Source organism: Protopterus annectens, chromosome 6.part0 (genome assembly GCF_019279795.1).
Source record: "Protopterus annectens isolate FY-2018-M chromosome 6.part0, PAN1.0, whole genome shotgun sequence".
Lineage (NCBI taxonomy): Eukaryota > Metazoa > Chordata > Ceratodontiformes > Protopteridae > Protopterus > Protopterus annectens.
Genome location: NC_056737.1, coordinates 925,334,550 through 925,357,974, shown reverse-complemented (window position 1 = coordinate 925,357,974; position 23,425 = coordinate 925,334,550). Strand labels below are relative to the sequence as shown.

Sequence of the window (23,425 nt, the reverse complement as noted above, 5' to 3'; positions counted from 1 at the left end):
TCATTTTAAGGTGAGTGGAGAGGATTTCAAAGTTGTTTTGGACAGGTTATTCTGTGTTAAGTTGTTCTAGATGGAGGTGATCTTTGTAAAATATGGCAGTCCCTCCTCCCTGTTTGTAACCCTTATGTATCCTGATTATATTGTACCCAGGGGGTAGTAATTCACCATTATCTATATGTAGTTTTAGCCAGGATTCTGTTATGACCCAGTCTGGAGAGTACTGGGAGAGGGTAGCATGGAATTCTGGTATTTTGTTGACTAGGCTTTGTAAGTTCATATTAAGAATTAGTAAATCATTATGATTGTGTTGTAAATTGGTGAAGTTAGTGACAGGAGGTGTTTGAATTGTTACAGGGGGGCCTGGGTTGGGTGTGTATGTCACCACAGAGACCAGTGAGAGCTGTGTGATGAGGTGAGGGAAGATGGGTTTGATAACTGATATTAATATGTATTTGATTGTCAGGTGTGGAGTTCACTTTGCTTTTACATATTTGAGAGCATGGAGTTCTGTGGCAATGTAAAGAAATAGGTACGGTGATATAGTGTGGGTAACTGGTGAAGCCTGAGGGAGTGTTGAGAAACTTAGTGGGTGAGGGTGTGAAGTTGACTTGATGGTGATAAGATGCAAGGAGATGTGTAGTGGCTAATAATATACATAGTATGTAGAGTGAGTAGGAACCTGGGGTAGTGGGAATGAATAACATAACTGAGGTACTTGGTGAGATGGCTGTATGGGAAGTTCTTGGTGAGTTGAGTGAGTAGTGGTTAGTGGTAATATTGCAGGAGGGTGTGATTGGATTATCTGATGTTGGGAGGGGTTTAGATAACTAGGTGGGAGCAGTATAAGACTGGTTGTTGGAAATGGGGTGTGGAAGATGGCGAGGTGCAAGTGAAATAGAGGGGCGTGGGTGGAAATAGGGTAGGGTAGGGAAGCAGAGTGAGCCCGAGCATAGCAAGGGTGAACGGAGTAGAATGGACCTCGGTTCCCAGCATGTTTATTCTGCAGTGACGATCAATAAGTGGGAGGTTTCTTCCCTTTTACAACAGGATATGAAGAGTGGGGCAACCTATGTTATGATATCCGTGTGAGTAGGGATAAAAATTAGTGAAAGCAAAGGTGGCTGAAAAAGCAGTTGGCTAGAATCAAGTGGAAGTAAATGTTACAGAGGGAGTGATCTGAGTGTAGGTAGAGAGCAAGTGTGTGTGTCTTTCAGCTTTTCCCGAGTAGGGGTCGCCACAGCGGAACTCCGGTCTGCTAATGATTGGCAGTTGATTTTTACGTACCGGCTTGCCAGGCCTGACGCACAACCTTCAACGAAGGTACACCCATTCACGCATGTCTCCACGCAGAAGACCCTCTAGCTGAGAATTGAACCGGACAGCGTCTTACTGTGAGGCGACAACGCTACCGCAGCACCACCACCGCAGGTGAGGAGAGAAAATTTAGCAGCCATTGTAAAAGACAGGGGGGGCTTAACAGTAAGTACAGGAGGGAGTGCTGGGCATTCTGGTCATGTGCAGCAGTATATTGAAATAATACACAAACTTCTGGAATGTGTAACTGCTAACCAGTTGTAAACATATAGATACTGAGGTGCCAAGGTCCCGTAAAGTCAGTTAGTAAGAGCGCTGAAGGAAGGTCAAATAGTGTCAGATTATGGTCACTGGGTTTCCTTGGTGGTTGGGGAGCACAGCAGGGTGTTACCTACAAAAAATAATGTAAAGAAAAGGTATGAGAGAGGGAAGTTAGATGTATGGAGGTAGGCAGTACAGGACAGGGGAGGTAAGGGGAGTAGAAGAGCTGGGTAGGGATTGGAAGGTTAAGAGAACGCAGTATGCATTCAGGAAAGTACAGTTAGGACAAAAGTTTGTGAAGGCACATTTAATGGCAGTAATAATGACAAAAAAGAAAGCAAATAGTTCTAGAGAGACACTAGATAAGATATATTAGTCACTTAGAAAAAGACTTAAACAACAGAACTGTCACCAATAACATAGGAAATATGAATAGTTCAGCCTCAGAGAAGCAAAATTCCTTATAAACAACAGTTGAAGAAACAGCAAAATACAAAAAATAAGCAAACTCTAGTACAAAATTAGCTCACAGCATGGCTGCACTACTCATCAACAGTGGAGTAAGCCTGAAGTTAAGACATATCAGTTGCAAATGTATAGTTCAACAGTGTTTTAATGCTCGGACTGTCCTAGAAAAGCTAGATAACAGTATAACGATTTTCCAGTATTGAGTAAATCTTAAGATAGCATTAGTAGTCATTGGATGTACTAGAAACACATGAGGTCTTGTTGCAGTATAAAGCAATCAGCAAAATTACAAGGTAGAAGCTAGCAAGTCCAGTAGTTCACAAAGTTTGCTATACTACTCCATCGTTGAGCAAAAATTGGACAGCTTTTAGAAATATCAGATCTACAGTTTGAGTAAGGCTGGTATGTAATGTAGAAGCCGCCAAAGAGCATACAAGTCAGTACAATCCTCAGAGCAGAGGTATGTAGTTAGGAGTACTTGCCATGCATCAAATTAAATGCTGTAAAACATGTGCTCCTTAGCTATCATTGCTTGTAAAGTGTTTTTGCTGGAAAAGAAATAAAATGGCTAAAATAAACTTACAAAGCACGGTATTGTGTAACCATAATTATGCTGACCACACATCACCTTGTTGCCAATGTGGTGGTGTGAAGGGGAGAGTGAAAAATGGTGCGGAACACCAAACTAAGTTCTTTAAACCACGCAATGCATTATGGGTAGGGAGGAGAAAAAGATAAATAAGTTCAAGGTAATCACGACTGAGAAATAAGTGTTGGTAGGGTATACAGGTTGATGTCTATGGATTGCAATGCAGGATTCAAGTGAGCAAAAAAAAAAAACTATTTTAAAACTTGAGTAATGGTGATAAGACCTAGATTCCGAGTGTGTTTATTCTGCAGAGACAATCAGTAAGTGGGGGGTTTCTTCCCTTTTACAACAGGATGTGAAGAGTGGGGCAGCCTATGTTATGATATCCTTGTGAGTAGGGGTAAAAATTAGTGAAAGCAAAGAAGGCTGAAAAACAGTTGGCTAGAATCAAGTCGAAGTAAATAACACAGAGGTAGTGATCTTGGGTGTAGGTAGAGAGCAAGTGAGAAGAGAGAAAAGTTAGCAGCCATTGAAAAGGGGGGGGGCAGCTTAACAGTAAGTACAGGAAGGGGTGTTGGGCATTCTGGTGATGTGCGGCAGGTATATTGAAATAATACAATAGCTTCTGGAATGCATAACAGTTAACCAGTTGTGAACATACAGATACTGAGGTGCACCGTATTGTTTTACTGCCGTCTGTCTGGCTAAGCAAAGTAGCAGAAAAAATAGGTGGAGCCTCCAGCAGGCATCCCTGAATAATCCAACTGTACTTTACACAGGATGTGATAAGCTGCATTACTTTTCAGTATGAAGGGAAGGACAGTTCATCATCTACTGATACGAGTGCTTCCCACAGCTATACTTTGAGGCAGTGATACTTGTAACAGTATAAATACCCTCCTACTAACTCCATTTGGTTCTGGATCTGAGTGCCTCTGTTCTTATCACTAGCTTACTAACTCTCATGTTTATTGGTGCACTATACTTGGTGTTAAGTTATTGCACTGTTTGGTTACTACAAGTTGCAAGAACTAATGATGGTCTGATTTGTGAATATTCATGGTCTCCAGAGGAACAATACTATGAGGCTAGAATTGCTGTTACCGGGGGGAGGCCTTTATCTGCCTCTGTACTGAGCAGGATTGCTTTGACTGCTTGTATATTGAGTAGGAAGGGTCTCAATGATGAAGTCCCAAGTGTTATGAATATTGCAAGATGAGGCTGTCCTTTGGTAATGTGGTGTTATTCATAACAAATAGGTTGTTTGTTCTCTTTATTTTAAAAAAAGGGCTGTGGATTTTGGCAGTGACTCGGTTGTTTCTGAGTTGATTTATTTGTTAGTCCATATCCTTTGCTTCTCCAAGTACGTCTCTCACCATTTAAAAGGTGTACATTTTAAATAGTAGGGAGTCATTGAGAGAATGTGTGGTACTTTCAAAGCAGGTCAACACTTGACAGACATTCTAAATTTTCTGCTTAAAAATGTATTCGTCAGCAGGAAAGACTTGGTGTGTTCTGCAGGCTATGCATTTACTTTTTATTGTCCTTCGTCTTTTGCTGTCACTTGATTTTTTACCACACTTTATTCTTTAGCTATAGCATATTAACTCTGCACCCCACACCCAATCTTATCCCACGCTTTTTTTTTTGCTGCTTGTCTGTAAATCTTTTCTTCATTATCCATTTGTAAGTAAGTCCTTCATCTTTTGCTGTCACTTGATTTTTTACCACACTTTATTCTTTAGCTATAGCATATTAACTCTGCACCCCACACCCAATCTTATCCCACGCTTTTTTTTTGCTGCTTGTCTGTAAATCTTTTCTTCATTATCCATTTGTAAGTAAGTCCCATCCTGAACTTATATTTTTTATTTTTTTAACTTGCACTTTGAGTTAGAGAACTGATCCCTATGTACCATCTTTCATACTCTTGTCAAAAACTCAATGCATGAAAACCATATAACAAATATAAATTTGGAATTATAACTGTCCATTAAAACAAAATGACATAAAGAATATACAGTGAGCAAATGTGTGAAGAGAAGTGAAGAAAGAAGATTATAGAAACATTCCCTGTAGCAGGCGAATGCCACCAACATCTGTGTGGTAGTGTAATTAGCTATATTGTTGAAAGGAGAGAGGGTAGAATATGTTGGGGATATGTTTTTTTAAAGGATTTACACTTGCAGGTTTTGGTAGATTTTACTTTTACAAGAATATACAACTTAAAATAAACGAGAAGCCAGTTATACAAGGATAGAGTGAATTTCTGAATGTATAGAATCAAAATTGTAGGAGAAAATATGGGTTGACTTAGTCCTAGTGTATAAATGCATTACAGATGGCTACTTAATATGATGAAGAGTTGCAGGTTAGAAACTGTAGTAAAGTTTGAACAAAATGAAAATCCCAACTAGAGTTGGAACTTGTGGTGAAATGCCTAATGTAATAAAACAGACAAACTGAAGGGAGAAATTGTATATTTTTATGCAGAAAACAACATTGGTAGAAGGTAGATTTGTTTTTCATATAAATGACTGAAACTATGAGACTGCCTCAAAACAAATCTTTTTTCCAGTACTTCAGGTGAGTGTAATTAGCCAGCACCCTGTGCCCATTTTTTTGTTTTATTTTGTAACCATATTTGAAAAGACCCAAGTATTAATAGAAAAGCTTTAGTTACTGTGTCTTCTGTTCTTTTGCAGAATCCTCATAAGTTCTTTCCTGATGAACGGTTTGGTGATGAAAGTCCTGTTTTGACAGTAAGGCAAACTGGAAGATGTCGAATTAATAGCACTCCTGCTGCAGAAACAATGTTTACAGACATTGACCCCTATGTGGCCTTCCATCCACCATTACCTCCACCACCACCTCCTTATCACCCACCAGCCACACCAAGTCAGAATCACCTTAAATCTGGCTGGAAACAAAGATTACCCAGTCAACCCCCTTCGCGATCCTTTTCTTATCCTTGTAACCATTCACTGTTCAACCCTCGTGCAGTTTCGAAAGCTGTTTATCCTAATATTAAAGTGCTTCCACCTGATTGCACTAATACGACAGGATTTGGAAGGCCAGCAGTTGAGCAGCAGATTGTAAGTAGAATCATATATTTTTTTGTAAATTGATGTATTAAGTGAAAACATTAAGATTTATGTAGTCATATAATACTAAGAAAGACAGTGTGCAAGTGCTGGACCTTCATTGTGGTTTTCCCCAGGAAGATGAAAAGATCCAGACTGCAGTGGAAATGGCATTTTTTGGGAGGGTCATAGATAACTTTTGAAAGAACTTGTAATGCAGATTTAATTAATAGAATGTCTTTTTTTGTTGTTGTTGCGTCTCTAGTACATACGACTAAGTAGTCACATTCACGTGAACCATGACCATCCTCATACTAACATTACCATCTCCCTAGATTACGGAGTGCTTTCACCATCAGTCTCCAGTTCTTTCTTGCAGCTTATAGTTTCTCAAGTCATTTCTTTGTGTTCATATATTAATAAGAGACAAAGCCTGAGCCATCCATGTTTATGAAGTGCCCATATATTTAGCAGATACTGAATCCAGAACTGTTGGTTTGTTTTTTCTTCCTTGGGCATTTGCACATCATAGATCAATAGATTTGGTGAACAAGCTCAAGGCTTATTGGCAGTCAAGGAGCTTGATCCCCTGGATCCTGTGTTGAAACTTGGGGTGCCCAGATAAATCATTCTGTTCCTTCTGAAAAGTATGAATTGGTGAGCTCAGTTTAATTGAGTGGAGGAGCTTATTCCATGAGGTTGGAAGCCAGCATTTCATGGTATAGTTGATACTAACTTTTATTGAGGTGGAATGTCCTGTTATATGTTCAGCTGATTGGAAGGGGCGTGTGTGTTTTGAGCAAAGGGTTTCATATAGTGAGAAGTCCTATAATTTGTTTGTCTGGTGCAGGTCTTCTGTAAGCAGCTGATAAGCTACAGAAAAGGTAGAGACTTGCTGTACTCTTGCTGTGTAAGGCAAGCCTTTAATCTCCTTGACTGTCTTTTTACCTCCTCCAGTTGCACCAGATGACACATAAGCAGATTAAAATTAACAGTGCACTATTCTGTAGTTAGACTCGTGAGCTGTTTGAAGGAAGATAATTGATGTGAAGTTGTTCAGTCTCGCCGTTCCTGCTTCACTGATGGGTTCGGAGTCGATCCTCGGCTCCAACACGGCCGACTAGCAAGCTCAAAGTTCTCCAGTAGCTCGAGACCCAACCCCTTATCCCACAATGCACTGCTGGAATTACCCCAGATCTAGTTTGCCGCGGCACGGATCTCTTGTTTTCCAGCGTTGCTCGAGACTATTATTGGGAGTTTTCAACTTTCAGCAAGTTTTATACTTCAGTTTTACATCTTTTATTACTATATATATATAATACTATCTAGTTAGCAGTTGTTTTCTGTTTTTTCCCCTTTCCCAGTAAAATCTTTGTTTGCCTTCAGCCTTTTGGTCGTGGGCCCTTTCTTACAGTTGTTAGTTAGAATTACCCTTTGGGATTTTTGATATTGGATTGCCTTAATCCTATTTGATGTTATGTAGCTAAATAGTTGGTTATTGGTTGCCTTATTGGGCTGTATGTACTACTGTGTGTAGTTCGATTTCCTCTTTATCTTAGTTAAATGGTGTGTTTCTTTTGATTTTGTGAATAGTACTATGTCTGAAGAGAAGGAAAATCATCCAAAGTCTGGGTTTAAAAAATGCCCAGACTGCGGACAGAAGATGTCTGTTACCGATGCCCATGTGCAGTGTGTTTACTGTTTGGGTGAGATGCACATGCAAGAGTCTTGCAGTATCTGCCACTCCTTTTCCACTAGAGTGCTTGCAGAAAAGAAGAGGAAGTGAATTGATAGGGGTATTATCAAAAACCCTTTTTCAGAGGCATTGTCTGACCATGATGGGGCCAGCAAATCTTCCAAATCTTCCTCAGAATCCAGGACAAAGAAAGGAAAAAAGTCAGAAAGCGTGGTGACTTCGGCTCCACTGACCTCTGAGCCGACAGTGTGTTCTTTTCGGAACCGGGACACTGCTGTGGAACCAGTTGCCGAAAAACCTCCCTCTATACTGCTCCAATCAGCACCATCTGTTCACTCATCCAGGTTTTCGGTCAGCCTCTCCGATCTGGATATGGACCAGCTGGTTCAGAAACTCTTAAAGGCACCAGGCCTAGCTAAATTGCTGTTGGCTCAGACCCAACCGTCGGAGCCGAAGACCATTACTCCTGAATTGTCTGCTCCTCCTCTGAGCCATACCAGACCTTCGGAGCTGGAGGAGGCCGACCTGATGATTGTGGATCCCTTGGAGCAGACACCTGCTCCAGTGTCGTCGGCTCCATCTGCTCGGATGTTCTTTGCGCTGACCGGGGACTCTAGAAGCCAACACTCTCCGGTCTGGTCCGGGGAGGATATTCGCACCGACTTGGTGCCGACTCTTCCTCTCGGGGCTACGGCTCAGGTGAGCTCGGCTCCTACCCACGGCTTTGGTGCAGGAGGGGATCGCAGCTCCTTCGGATCCGTCGACTCCTTCTCATCGGAGCCATGGTGCATTTGAAGCCATGAGGCGAGTGTTGTCTCCTAAGACTTCCTCATCTCAAGGTCTGGCCTCTTCCTCCCCTAAAGTGCCTGTGTCAGTTTCTGTTTCCACCGGTCATCCCAAGCGTAGAGACCCAGAGCCTCAGGTAGACCCACAGGGTGCTCCCTGTTCTTCTGAGACCTCTCCAGAACTTCACCCTGAAGAAGTCCCCAGGAAGAGATTATGCAAGAGGAGGCATTTGGACTCCCCACAGGAGTCTCTCACATCAGACACCGACTTGGATGAATCAGAAGGGTCCCCTAGATCCCCCTCTGAGGATATATCCTTTGTGGAGATTCTTGAAATTCTTAGGCAGAGGAGTGATTGGCAGTCCAAGAGCCCTACTGAGGACGAGTTGGTTCTCCTGAAGGCATTCAGGTCTCAACCTTCCACCTCTTGGGTATCTCCGCCCTAGGATGAGCTTATGGATCTGGTCTCTCTTAGGGTGTGGGAGTCACCAGAATCTATGGAACCTGTTCCTAGGAGGCCTAATAAGTTTATTTCTGCCCTCGTGGATAAGTCCTTTTTGACCAAGGGAGTCCTTGTTGATGCCATGGTGGTGGTGGCGGCAGCCACCAAAAAGGAAATGGCTGAGACTTCCTCATCTATCCATCCTCCTAACAGAGAATCTAGTATTGATAGATATGGGAAACGCATGTTTAGTTCAGCAACTTTCTCACTCAGATCACTGAACTACTTGACACATTTTACCAGACTGCAGAGAGATCTCCTTAAGGAGTTGGGAGATGCTCTTCAGGGTGCTGTAGCTACGAGTGTATCTGACAAAGTTGCCACCCAGCTCGCTACCCTCAGTTCGAGTCAACTCGTCATGTGTCTCGTATCTTACGCAGCTGATGGTTCGAGTAGAGCTGCAGGTGCAGGAATTGCTCTTCGTAGGCATGCCTGGATGTGACTATGTTCCTTCGCAGAACCCTTCAAGTCTTCCTTTATGAATACCCCATTTGATGGCTCATCCTTGTTTAGGTCAAAGGTGAAGGAGACTTTGACCAAGTGTTAGCAAGAGGGAAAGGCTCTGTCTGCCATCGAAGTCCATTTTTCCACCCCCACTTGACCCTTTCCTAAAGGTCGGGGAGGGAATGTGGTTCCGGAAAGCCCAAGGAGCCTTTCAGGACACACGTGGAGAACTCCACTCCAGAGGCAGAGGAGGGGGTTACAATGGAATATGCCGCCCTTGCGGCAGAAGGGGTCCGCAACACCAGGGTGACAGAGATCACTTCTCTGGTCAGTCCTACCAGCGCTCCTAAAGGGAGGCCCAGCTGTCCTACTGTGGAGACAGTCTGGGGTAGCTTGTCATTGTACCTAGAAGCCTGGCTAGATATAACAAACGACATTTGGGTACAAAGTATCATTTCCAGAGGGTATTTTATACCATTCTCCACCCAAGCTTGTCATTGTACCTAGAAGCCTGGCTAGATATAACAAACGACATTTGGGTACAAAGTATCATTTCCAGAGGGTATTTTATACCATTCTCCACCCAACCCCTTCCTGTCAAAAAAAATCCCGGACGTTCCACCCAGTCACAGGGCACAAGCAACAATAGAGGTACGCCAATTGCTAGAAAAAGAGTCATCCAGCCAGTCCCGGCAGAACAAACAGGATTCGGAACTTACTCAAGATTCTTTTTAGTTCCAAAGAAAACAGGGGACTGGAGACCCATTTTGGATCTCAGCAGACTCAACCAATTTGTGAGAAAAGAGAAGTTCCGAATGGTTACGCTACAGTCCATACTTCCATTTTTAGGGAAGGACAGTTGGATGTGCTCGATCGATCTCAAGGATGCGTACTACCACATAAAGATGGCCAGACCATCCAGGGATCACCTGCATTTCCGGCTGGGAGCCATTCATCATCAATTCCAAGCTCTGCCCTTTGGTCTCACTACAGCCCCACAGAGTGTTCACCAAGTGCATGGCAGTAGTCACCGCTCACCTGAGGTGTCTAGGATTCCAGGTGTTTCCGTATTTGGATAATTGGCTCCTTACCTCCACCACTAGGCATCAACTTCTTCAAGCGAGAGAGGCTACTCTGACACACTGCGATCGGCTAGGCATTACAGTCGACTTCGAAAAGTCTGCCTTGTTGCCGTCACAGCACATCATTTTTATAGGGACAGAATTAGACACATCAACCACTACTCTTCGTCTTCCACCAGAAAGAATTTGTATTCTTCGCCAACACATCATGTCCTTGGTATCAAAGAACAGAGCACCAGCTGCAGAGGTATTGAAAGTACTAGGATTGATGGCAGCAGCCATCTTGGCAATCCCATTAGCAAGGATGCATATGAGAATCCTTCAATGGCTTCTATTTACGCAATGGTCTTACCAAGAACTTCCAATGAGTCACACGATCCTGATAATGAATTCCTCCAAGAAGGATCTTCAGTGGTGGTTGACGTCTCTTCATGTCACAATAGGATGTCCCTTCATGCTACCTCCTCCAGTTGCCACTGTGACCACGGACGCTTACCTGATAAGATGGTGGGGAGGCTTTTTCAGGGAAAGACTGCCCAAGGCACATGGACAGATCAAGAATCACATCTGCATATCAATGTCCTAGAGATGAGAGCAGTACTTCTACCGTTGCAATACTTTCAGGACTCTCTTCCTCTAGGGACAATTGCAATGCAGACAGACAACATGTCAGTGGTCTGGTACCTGAACAAGCAAGGCGGGACCAAGTCTTATCCCCTTTGCCGAGAAGCCCTCAGAGCATGGCAATGGGCAGTGTCATCCCAGCACTTTCTGTTAGCAACACACATCCCGGGCAAATCCAACGTCATAGCAGACAAGACTGAGCAGGGCAAGTTTATTGCCCCACGAATGGTCCCTCAAACAAGAGATTGCAAACAGGATTTTCCGCAAATAGGGCCAGCCTTCCTGCGACCTGTTTGCCAGTCATATCAACAACAAATGCAATAGCTATTTTGCCCTGATTCCCACACCAGGTCACTCCCCGAGGGATGCTTTTTTCCACGATTGGCCACTGGGTCTCCTCTACGCATTTCCCCCAATTCCTCTGATACCCAGATTCTTACAGAAAGCAAAGTCGCTGGGATGGACGATCATCCTTGTAGTCCCTCATTGCCCTCTGCAGATTTGGTTTCCGTTGCTTTACCATCACATTCTAGAAGACCCATGGATTCTGGACCCAGTTCCGGACTTATTGACACATCCGTTAGGGGATCTTCATCCATCATTGCAGACACTGAAGCTAACCGCTTGGCTGGTCCAGTTCCCCACATAGCCAGGCTTTATGATCTTTCCCATGACACTAGTCAAGTTTTGTTGGCTTCCCATAAGCTTTCCACTAGAAAATTGTATCGTAGTAAGTGGAAGAGATTTTCCATTTGGGCTTCTTCCCATAACATTGACCCTTACCAAGCGCCATTGTCTTCTATTTTACAATTCTTGACAGAAATGTTCAACAAAGGAGCAGCGGCTGCTAAGGTGCAAGTACAATTAGCTGCTATATCAGATTTCCATGTAGGGATCGATGAATTGAATATTATGGCTCACCAATTGTCTAAGGCTAAGGCCTCGAGTGAAGGCACCTTCTCCCTGGAATTTTAATTTTATGTTATCTCGCATCATTTTTCCTCCTTTTGAGCCTGAATCATCTTGTGAACTAAAATTTCTATCGTGGAAAACTATCTTCCTATAGCCATCGCTTCAGCCCGCAGAGTGTCAGAGCTCCAAGCCCTATCCATCAAGCCCCCTTATATGGTCTTCCATGCTGATAGAGCATCTCTCAGGACAAATCCATCCTTTTTGCCTAAAGTATGTTCTGAGATTAAAATCACTCAAGTCATTGAGTTGCCCGTTTTCTTCCCTAATTACACCAACAAATTGGAATATATGTTCCACAAACTCGATGTTCACAGACAACTTCGATTTTATTTAGACAGAACAAAAGACATTAGGAAATCAGATCAGCTTTTTGTGTCTTTTTCTGAGGTCAGGAAAGGTAAACCAGTTTCCAAAACAACCCTGTCTTAAGTGGCTGTCGGATTGCATCACTTACACATATTCTTGTCATAACATGCTCTTGTCTAGTAAGGTGAAGGCTCATTCAACCAGAGCATTTTTTACCTCTTCAGCCTTTCAAGCCAAATTACCTTTGGACAATATCTGTGCAGCAGCCACATGGTCTAAACCTCACACTTTTATAACTCATTACAAAGTGGATAAGGCCTCCAGGGACAGGGCTTCATTTGGTTCCACGGTTCTGAAGAGTGTACTTCGTGAGCCACCCAAGGTCAGGATACTAGGGACGCTACCCATCAGTGAAGAATGAATGGCGGAATTGAACAACTTCACATAAAGAAGTTATGTACTCACCATAACGTTCCATGTGAGTTGTTCCATCTCGCCTTCATTCTCACTCCCCTACCTCCTTCCACCTCCTGGGTGGCAGTTGACCTGGAGGCTGTCTTCATCCTGGTTTTTCAGTGTGTCTTCATTCTTAGGCAGAATAATTATTGTACTTCTATATGGTACGCAGCAAACAAGATCTGAGGTAATTCCAGCAATGCATTGTGGGATAAGGGGTTGGATTTCGAGCTACTGGAGAACATTGAGCTTGCTAGTCGGCCATGTTGGAGCCGAGGATCAGCTCCAAATCCATCCATGAAGAATGAAGACAAGATGGAACAACTCACATGGAACGTTATGGTGAGTACATAACTTCTTTTTTCTGCAGCATGGTATTAAATGAAAAAGTCATCATGTAGAGGGACTTCATGGTCCTTTAGTGTTTTATCACCTTTTAGCTGGCTGTTTTTCAATAGTACATGCATCTGTTGGAGAGTTTTACCAGATTATGATCATCTGCACCATTCTTGTGTAAAGTGAAGTGCTTTTTAAAGAGAGGCAGTGTCAGTGACGTTAAGGAAAGTGATTTCAAGTTGGAAGTTACCGAAATATTTGAGATGGACAATTGAGTCATGTTTTATATCTGATGGAAAAATGATAAAAATGAGTAGTCTATTAAAAAAAAAAACTTGTTTTTTGTTTCTGATATTTGTGCTTTTCTGTAGCTTTTTGTACTGTCATAGGCTGTACCTTGGATTAGTGTACTGTTTACAGTGCTTGGCTATTACTGTGGACAAATCTTTCAATATGTCTAAAGATTCTGATAAAGAAGTTAAGCAAACTGGATTTAAGAAGTGTGACTCGTGCACACAAAAGATGTCACTAACAGATGGGCACACAAGTTGTGTATACTGCTTGGGCGCCGTTTACCTGCAGGATTCTTGCTGTATCTGCCATGGTTTCAGCTCCAGGGTCCTGCGGGAATGCAAGAATAAACTAATTCAGAGGTTTATTTGAAGGGACCATTTGAGGTGGACATCAAAAAGAATCAGTCCTCAAAATCCTCCTCTGAAAAATCCACTACAAAGTCTTTTTCTTTGACTCCGGTTTCTGAACCGACTAAGAAGCCTGAGAAACATGTTGCTTCAGATCCGAAGGTTGTCGGATCCGAGAAGTCAAACTCTCCATCGGCCCCACCAGCATTATCGGAACCGACATGGAGCCGAAAGAGAAGCCGGTCACCGAACTTGGCGCCAATCCGTTTGGTACCACAGTCACCCCTTCTGCAATCGGTGGCTGGTAGCCATAGATCTTCCTCTCGGTCTTCCAGGACTCTCTCTGACGTTGAGGGAGTGGTCAAGAGGTTGCTTCAAACATCGGCCTTAGCAAAAATTATTTCGAGCCCCGCCCAAACAGAAGTGGAGCCGACAGCCATATCTTCTGCTCCTCCTCCAACTAGGACAAGTTCGGAGCCAGAGTGCCTGGATGTCCTTGTGGTGGAACTGTCGGGTCCGAGAACCACAGCCAGATTCTTAGTCCCGACTTCCGCTCCAATCTCTTCAATGTTGTCTTCTATCGAGGGATCTGGGAGTCAACACTCCCTCGTCTGTTACGGGGAGGAGAGTCGAATCAGACCCTTGTCGGATCCAACTCTTCCCCTCTGGGCTTCGGAGCAGGTGAGTTTGGCACCCAAATTGGCCTCTGAGCCATCATCTTTGGCACGGGGGAGATCTCCAGGTTCCTCGGAACCAGAGGCTCTCTTGGGCCGGGATCATGGTACCTTCGAGGTGATGAGGAGTGTGCTTTCCCCCCTGAGACTGCTCCACCCTCAGCTCCAGCTACTCTTTCCCCTAAGGGACCAATGTCAACCTCTACACCATCCCTCCAGCCCAAGTGTAGAGAACCTAACCTAACCCAGGACACCCCAATGGGTGAGCCACTTTCTTCTGAAACCTCCCCAGAGTACCCCTCTGAGGAGGTCCCTCGTAAGAGAACTTGTAAGAGGAAACATCTAGACTCCCCTGAGTCTGTCACTTCAGATATGGACTTAGAGGATTCAGAAGGGTCCCCACGGTCACCCTCTGAGGATGTCTCCTTCTCAGACATCTTAGAGATCCTGAAACAAAGAGGTGGCTGGAAGACCCTCTCCCCTTCTGAAGATGAGTCTGTATACCTGGAGGCATTTGGATCTCAACCCTACACCTCTTGGGTGTCTCCGCCTTTTGACCAGCTCCTTGGTGTAGTCATTCGAAAGGTGTGGGGATCTCCAGAATCTGTGGAACTGGTTCCGAGGAGGCCCAACAACTTCAGACGGATCTCCTCAAGGAGCTAGGAGATACCCTCCAGGGTACTACAACTGTGGGGGTGCCTGACAAGGTAAACTCTCAGCTTGCTACCTTAAACTCTGTAGTAAACTCCACCATGCGCCTCATTTCCTATGTAGCCGGTGGAGCAAGTAGGGCAGCAGACACAGGAATAGCTCTGAGGAGACATTCCTGGATGCATCTTTGTGAGCCTGCTGAACCCTTCAAGTCTTCCTTTATCAGCCCCCCTTTTGACGGCTCATCTTTGTTTGGCCCAAAAGTAAAAGACTCTTACCAGGTGCGAACAAGAAGGCAAGACTCTGTCTGCTGTGGGAGTACATTTCTCCATCCCTCCCAGACCTTATCTCAAAGGTCAGAAGGGCGAAAAATGTGGTTCCAGAAATCCCAAAGAGCTTCGCCGAATGCACATGGTGAATTTTCCCCCAGGGGCAGAGGGGGAAATAATGGAAGACGCTGCCCTCACGGGAGAAGGGGGTCTGCAGAATCAGGGAGACAGATATGTTGTCTGCAGGCTCCTGAAAGGAAGCCCGCCTGTCCACCTCTGGAGGCAGTCGGGGGGGAGATTATCACTGTACCCAAAAGCCTGGCTGAATATCAAAGACAAATGGGTATGGTCAATCATATCCAGGGGATACAACATTCCTTTCTTTTTTTCCAGCCCCTCCATCAAGATCCATCCCAGACATACCACCCGGTCAAAGGGATCAAGCAACCCTAGAAATGCAAAAGTTGCTAGAAAAAAATCATCCAAGAAGTCCCCGCAGACTAAGCCGGATCCGGAATTTACTCAAGGTTCTTTTTAGTTCCAAAAAAACAGGGGACTGGAGACCAATTTTGGATCTCAACAAACAGACCAAGTCCGTAAAGAAAGCAAAGTTTCTGATGGTAACACTGCAGTCTATACTCCCTTTTCTGGGACAAGGTGGATGTGCTCAATCTTCAGGATGCATACTATCACTTAAAGATGAACAGGAGATATCTACGCATCCGGCTGGGAGCCAGTCATTACTAGTTCAGAGCTCTGCCCTTTGGTCTCACTACAGCCCCCAGAGTGTTTACCAAATCCATGGCAGTAGTCACGGCTCACCTGAGGCATTGAGGCATCTAGGATTCCGGGTGTTTCTGTACTTAGATGACTGGCTCCTAACCACCACCACAGAGCATCTACTGACCAAGGCAAGGGGCACTACCATTCATCTCTTTTCAGAGCTAGGCATTACCATAAATTTCGAAAAATCTGCCTTGTTGCCTTCACAGCATATTACCTTTATAGGAGCAGACTTAAACACAAGAGACATGGTAGCAAAACTGCCTCACGAAAGGGTACTAACGTTGCACCATCAAATATCTATCTTGCTGATGAAGAAGAAAGTACAGGCAAAGTTTGTTCTCAAGGTACTGGGTTCAATGGCAGCTGCAATAACATTAGTCCCTCTAGCACGTCTACACATGAGCATGTTACAGTAGCTACTCTTTGCTCAATGGTCCATGCAGGAGTTGCCCATGTCACACAAGATCCTCATTACGGACACCTGCAGGAAGGATCTACGATGGTGGCTTCAGTCCACGCAGGTAAACATAGGCAGACCATTTATTCTTCCCCAACCATAGCTACAGTGACTACGAATGCCTCCCAGATAGGGTGGGGCATTATCTGGGACAGACTGTCCAAGGCACATGGCAGGAACACGAATACCACTTGCACATCAACGTCCTAGAGATGAGAGCGGTGCTTCTGGCGTTGCAGGCATTCCAGACTTCTCTTCCATCAGGGACGATTGCAATTCAGACAGGCAATATGTCCGTCATGTGGTATATCAACAAACAAGGTGGAACCAAATCTTACCCCCTCTGTCGGTAGGCTCAAAGAGTATGGCAATGGGCAATATCTTCTCAATGTTTTCTGATCGCAACGCACATTTCGGGGAAGTCCAAAGTGATAACGGACAAGTTAAGTAGGGCAATTCTTATGCCTCACGAGTGGTCCGTGAAACAGGAAATTGCGAACCAAATTTTTTGCAAGTGGGGCCAGCCTTGCTGCGACCTCTTTGCCATGTCCATGAATGCCAAATGCAACAGTTATCTTGCCCTAATTCTCCCTCCGGGGGAGTCACCCAGGGATGCACTTGTTCACGATTGGCCCCCGGAATGACTTTATGCATTTCCACTAATACCCAAACTTCTTCAGAAACCCAGATTGTTGAGTTGCAAGCTAATTCTCATCGCTCCATACTGGTCTTGTCAGATATGATTCCTCTTCCTATGGCCCCATCTGCAGGAGGAGCCTTGGATCCTGGACCCAACTCATTATACTCTCCAAAAACATCTTCTGACTCCTTAATCAGGAAAGCTCCATCCCTGCTTTCAAACACACAAGCTGACAGCTTGCTTTCTCCACTTTCCATCTTAGCCAGGCTTCCAGCCATATTGAACTACCATGCAGGAGACATGGGATCCAGTATAATGTCTCATAGATTATGCAAAGCTTTTCTGAGAGGTACATTCCTTTTAAGACCTCCAATAAGAGAACCACCACCTCCATGGGATCTAAATTTGGTACGGAGTGCTTTAACTCTTCCCCCCTTTCGAGCCAGCTGCCTCTTGCCCACTAAAGTTCTTAACTTGGAAGACAGTCTTTTTAACAGCCATTACTTCTGCTAGGAGAATTTCAGAAATGCAAGCTCTATCTATCCATCCTCCCTAGTTGATCTTCCACAAAGACAGAGTCTGTGTCAGAACTAATCTTTCCTTTCTGCCCAAAGTCTGTTCTGAGTCCAGTTTAAATCAGTCTGTTGAACTACCTGTCTTTTCCCCAACTGTGGCAACAAGGCAGAATATAAGCTTCACATATTTGATGTCCATAGGCAGTTACCCTTTTACTTACACAGGACAAAGCAGTTTAGAAAATCGGACCAGTTATTTGTCTCATTTTCAGAAAATAGAAAAGGAACTTCAGTTTTAAGTCACTTTATCCATATGGCTTACAGATACCATTACTTGTGCATATAGTTCGCAGCATAAGCAGTTGCCAGGAAAAATTTGGGGCCATTCAACTTGAGCTATGTCGACTTCTACTGCTTTTCAAGCCAGACTACCCTTAGATTCAATTTGTGCTGCAGCCACATGGGTCAACCCTCATACCTTTATCACTCATTACAAAGTAGATGTGGCCTCCCAGAACAGGGCTTCCTTTGGTTCCACTGTTCTGAAGAGTTTATTCCCTTGAGCCACCTGAAAAAGAAGCTGCTGGGGAAGCTGTCCCAAACATCAAGAATGAAGGTGCGGTAGGACAACATAACATAAAGAAGTTATGTACTCAACATAACGTTCCATGTTTGTCGTCCCTAATCTCACCTTCATTGTTGCATCCCACCCTCCTTCCTGGTGGATCGAGAAGAAATTTTTGGAATTGGTCACAAGTTCTCCAATTCCCTTTGTGCCTCATGAGACGTGCATAGAGGATTACTGTGTACCATAGTGGGTTAGATAGTCTAATGATGGGTATTTGCAAACGAGATCTGAGTAACTGTCGCTAGGCATCATGGGATAGGGTATAACCTCGAGCCAGTGAAAGCTCTTGAGCTTTAGTATGCGGCCGAGTCGGAAACAACGCTCAATTCCGAACCCAAACATCAAGAATGAAGGGGAGATTATGGACAACAAACATGGAACGTTATGGTGAGTACATAGCTTCTTTTTATGGCAGCTAATAATGTGTAGAAACCGAGTAGACAAAAGGTAGTACAAAAACTGAGAAACTGGAAGTTTTTCTTGATGGATATGGATAAAGATGCAAGCAATGAAATGTTTTTAGTCCCTTTAGTTTGTCATACAGGTCAGGCATATTTTTTATCAACCAGAGGAGAAGTTGTGGATGATAGAGTTAAAGGAATTTATTTGTAAGGGAAAGAGGGTGAGAGTTAAGTGGGATAAGCTGATTCTCCCTTTAGAACAAGGTGGTTTAGAATTATCTGATTCAAATGAATACTTTAGAGATATGTAGTTCATGCTGATATGCATAACACCAGCAAAAGGCTATAAATTATAGTGGAAAGGGATGATTAAACGCGGGGGAGGGGGGTTGAAAAATAAGGAAAGATCGGATTTTGGATGCAGTTCCATAAAAAAGATAGCCTACAGAACATTAGATTCATAATGTAGAGAAAAGTATTCTGAGAACTAAGCCAACATGGGAATGGAGAATGGAGATGTTTGCCCTAAGAGGTTACTTGCAAGTTGGGGATATAGAAATAGGCAAGAGAGTGATGGAATTTACAGTAGAAAATTGGCAAAGGAACCAAGTTATTGGGAGCAAATATTTAGTGGTGGAAAGGTAATAGAGTTGTAGGAGGCCAATTAGAAATTTGGATTGCAGGTTAAAAACTCCCTTCCCTAACAGGGATATATGTCATACTATAGGCAAAGAGAAAGGAATAGGGGAGTGCTTATTGAAAGACCAGCTCTGGTAGAGTTTGTAGTTGAGTCTAGAAGAGAAGCTGCTGCTAAAGGATAATTATTAGGGCATAATAAAGTATTGTATGATGATTATAAGAATCAATCAGAAGAGGTTAGAAAAGATTGGGAAGTGAGACTGAAAAGGATATATGCAAAGTAACATTGAGAGGATGGCCGTAGGGTTCATATGTATGCCACAAAGTTCAGTTTTATAATTTTTTTCGCTGTTTTCCTTTGAGTGGTTTATTGGTTTATAATTTTTTCTTGGAAGTGTTTGCATAGGTATTTTTATACCCTAGGAAGACCTCTCAGAAACTGTCCATGGGTGAATGGCAAATGCTGGAAGTGTGGTGGGAAGGAGAGTAAACTGGGAACATGTTTTGGAGAGTATAAGGAGTTGTCAGATTTTTAAAATTCCGTACTGGGCACTCAGTCAAATATTGTGGCAGCAAATGTCTGTAACTAAGGAAATTATCCTTTTTAGCTGGGGACAAGATCTGAATAGTAAGGCTTTTCTAAGTTTAATACTATTGACTGCCAAAAAAGTATTTACTAGAAAATGGAAATCAGAATCTAAACTGTAATTAAAGTACTGAATTCTGTAAAAGATAGAAAAAAAAATGAAGGTGAGATCTTTTGAAAAGAACTTACTTTTCTTTTACTAAGCAATATTACATCAAAAGTTAACAATATCATATGAAATGAAGTGGGGGGCTTCGCCCCCCACACCCCCCCCCAACTATATATTCTAACTCCAGGGTCGCACTACAGTGGGGAAGGGGGCATATTCCATTTTCTTGCTAATAATACTTGTCAGTCAAATGAAGTGTCGGGCAAATGAAATTTCAGTCAAATGGGGTCAGGCAAATGAGTGTCAGGCAAGGTATGGAGACAAGCACACTGTTATAAGGTCCACAAGTCTGCTTATTATTTCATATCCACAAAATTGTACTGTGTAAGCGCTTTCGTAATAAATTACTTCCTCAGACACATCATGACACTTAGTAAAAAAACTCAGTTTTTATACCATACCTAATCAAAACAACCTAATTTCCCTCCAAAATATTTAAAGATGCATACATATTTAAAACCATTATTAATTCGCATGATAAATCAGTTTAACATAAAATACAGGTTCAATGACATTCTGAAACATATAATTATAAAAATTCTAAAACCTATGCCATGTAAACTCATTTCTTAATACTCCTGTTTCTTAAGACCGGTAATAGGGATAGTGTATCATTCTGCCCATACCCTCTATGGGCTCCAAGCCTAAAAATCCATTTCAGTTCTGTTAATTCTGTGTCATTCACTAGATCACCAAGTCTTTCATTGGCATATTGTACATATGAAGTACTTGGAATAAGAACGTGTGTTCATTCCCCATAGATATTGTAAGTTTGGCCAATGCACTATATTCTTCACCCCTTTTTGTGCAGTATAGATGGTCTCTAATCCTAGTTTTAAGATGGCGGTTGGTTTTACCAACTTAGAATTTGTAACACTTAACACAGGAGGCTAAATAAACTAAATCTTTGCTATTGCAGTCGGCCTTAGCTCGAATCTCCCATAAATATCTAGTTTTGGGGTGTCTAAAAAACCTAGTTGTATCAATATATTCACAGTAGTTGCACTTACCACACTTTCTTGTGCCTCTGTCCAATTCATTGGTGGATTACATTGGATCTTGGATAACACAGTTGCTGTTTAAGACTTTTCTTGTTTTTATATGTGAATTTAGGTTTCTGCCCTACCCACCTTTCAGTTTGCTCATCTACTAGTAAAATATTTCAATTCTTGTTTATAATGCTTTTCACACTGCCTATTCCTGAGTATATGAAATAACTAAAGGGATTCTTGTATCTATGGCATCATCTTTGTCTGTACTAACTGCTTTCTTTGAGAAATATGGTTTGCTTATTCATGCCTTTCAGCCTTAATCTGTTCATATACTGAATTCATCTGACTTTCAGTGTACCCGCTTCCTTCAAATTCCTTCTTCAAATCTGCCAGATTGACAAAAAATTCGTCATCACTAGTTGTGAGGCGAGACGATCTGAGTCCTTGTCCCTTTATTATATTTGAAAAAATATGGGGTGGGTGCATGCTGTCCCTATGTAAATAAGAAGGTTGGTAGCACTCTTTTCTCTACATCCTGCTTTCAACACCTGCACTGCTTTGTTGCACTACTACTTCCAAGAAGTTGATTTCTAATCTCGACTTATTGGTTGTAAATTGTAGAAAATTATTAGTATTGTTCGGTTCTGTACATAATTCGTCCAGTGCTTCTTCACTACCCTTCCACCCAATAAACAGATCATCTACAAAGCGTCTCTATATCCTGATCTGTGTATTCCCTTTTGAGTGTATATGATGATGTTCCCACTCATCCATTACCAGATTGGCATAAGAGTTAGCACAACTAGTGCCCATCACTACTTCAGCTACTTGCCTGTAACACTTATCATTGAAGAAAAAGATGCTATCCTCTAAAACTATTTCCAACAACATACATAAAAATGATGCTTTCCATGTCTCATAAGGGATGCTTTCACCATTTCTAGTCCGTCAGAATTTGGTATACATGTAAAAAGAGACTTGACATCTAAAGTCACTAACCAGTCAAATTTCTCTCCCTCTGAACCTCCACATATTTCATGTAAGTCATTAAGAAAATGTTGAGTGTCTCTAAGTATGGTAGGGCATTCATTTAACACCACTTTCAACTGTTTGTGTATGTAAATAGAAATTGGTTCAATAAGCTAGCCTGTTCCTGCCACTATCGGTCTAAATTTCGGACATGTAGGGTCTTTATGTATTTTGGGTAGCCCTGATCTTTGTTAATAACACCCATTTGCATACTCTCCAGCAGAGTCCTGTTGATACTTTCATACATGTCATAAGCAATATCCGGAGAAACAATTTGGTAAGTCTGAACATCTGCTAACATCAACAGCATTTCAGTGTTGTAGTACTCGGTCTAAAACTACTACTGCTCCTCCTTTGCTTAAGGGATGTATAACTATGTCACTGTTATTACGTAAATCATAAAGTGCTTGCTTTTCACTATCTGATAAATTATTTTCATACTGTGTATTACCATTATTACTCAGCATATATAGGTCCTTCTCACAACTTTTAATAAACACATCTAAATGTTCCGGTAGCTTAGGTGTCATTATACTAGGTTTCTTGAAATTTCTAACATTCATAGAAGTGTCATTGTCAATAAATAAAAGTTTCAGGGCTACATTGCGTACAAAGAGTCGTAGTTCAATTAACAAATCACTTATCTCAATTTTAGAAAAAGGAATAAAAGTCAAACCTATGGTCAGTAGCGAATGTTCAGCTGCTGTTAGTGTGTGTTTCGAAATATTCCACACTAATTCGGTCCTCCTTGAGTCCGCATCTTTTTCAATGTGCGATTTTGTATGTTGAACGGTGAGGCTTTCCTTTTCTGCGCTATCCTCCCCATTTCCATGTAAGGCTCGTGCCCTAGAACTTCCTTTCGTTTTTTTTTTTTTTTTTTCAAAAAGGGAGAGGCGAAGTAGGATTAACGCACTCTCTAATTGACGATAGAATCTTCCGTCTCGTGACACTAGATATTTATGGGAGATTAGAGCTAAGGCCAATTGCAGTAGCAAAGATTTAGTTTATTTAGCCTCCTGTGTTAAGTGATAACAAATTCTACGTTGGTAAAACCAACCGCCATCTTAAAACTAGGATTAGAGACCATCTATACTGCACAAAAAGGGGAGAAGAATATAGTGCATTGGCCAAACTTACGATATCTGTGGGGAGTGAACACACGTTCTTATCCCAAGTACTTCATGTACAATATGCCAATGAAAGACTTGGTGATCTAGTGAATGACACAGAATTAACAGAACTGAAATGGATTTTTAGCCTTGGAGCCCATAGAGGGTATGGGCTGAATGATACACTATCCCTCTCACCTGTCTTAAGAAACGGGAGTATTAAGAAATGAGTTTACATGGCATAGGTTTTAGAATTTTTATAATTATATGTTTTAGGATGTCCTTGAACCTGTATTTTATGTTAAATTGATTTATTATGTC

At 42.5% G+C, this 23,425-nt stretch overlaps 1 protein-coding gene across 1 annotated transcript in view; it reads left to right on the top strand.

Moving 5' to 3' along the window:
* BTBD7 (BTB domain containing 7) overlaps positions 1 to 23,425 on the top strand; it is a 1,417,647-nt gene that overhangs the window by 1,324,994 nt on the left and 69,228 nt on the right. The window contains exon 10 of the mRNA XM_044074574.1: positions 5,338 to 5,727. Coding sequence (XP_043930509.1) covers positions 5,338 to 5,727 — 390 coding nt within the window. The remainder of the gene's footprint in view (positions 1 to 5,337; positions 5,728 to 23,425) is intronic.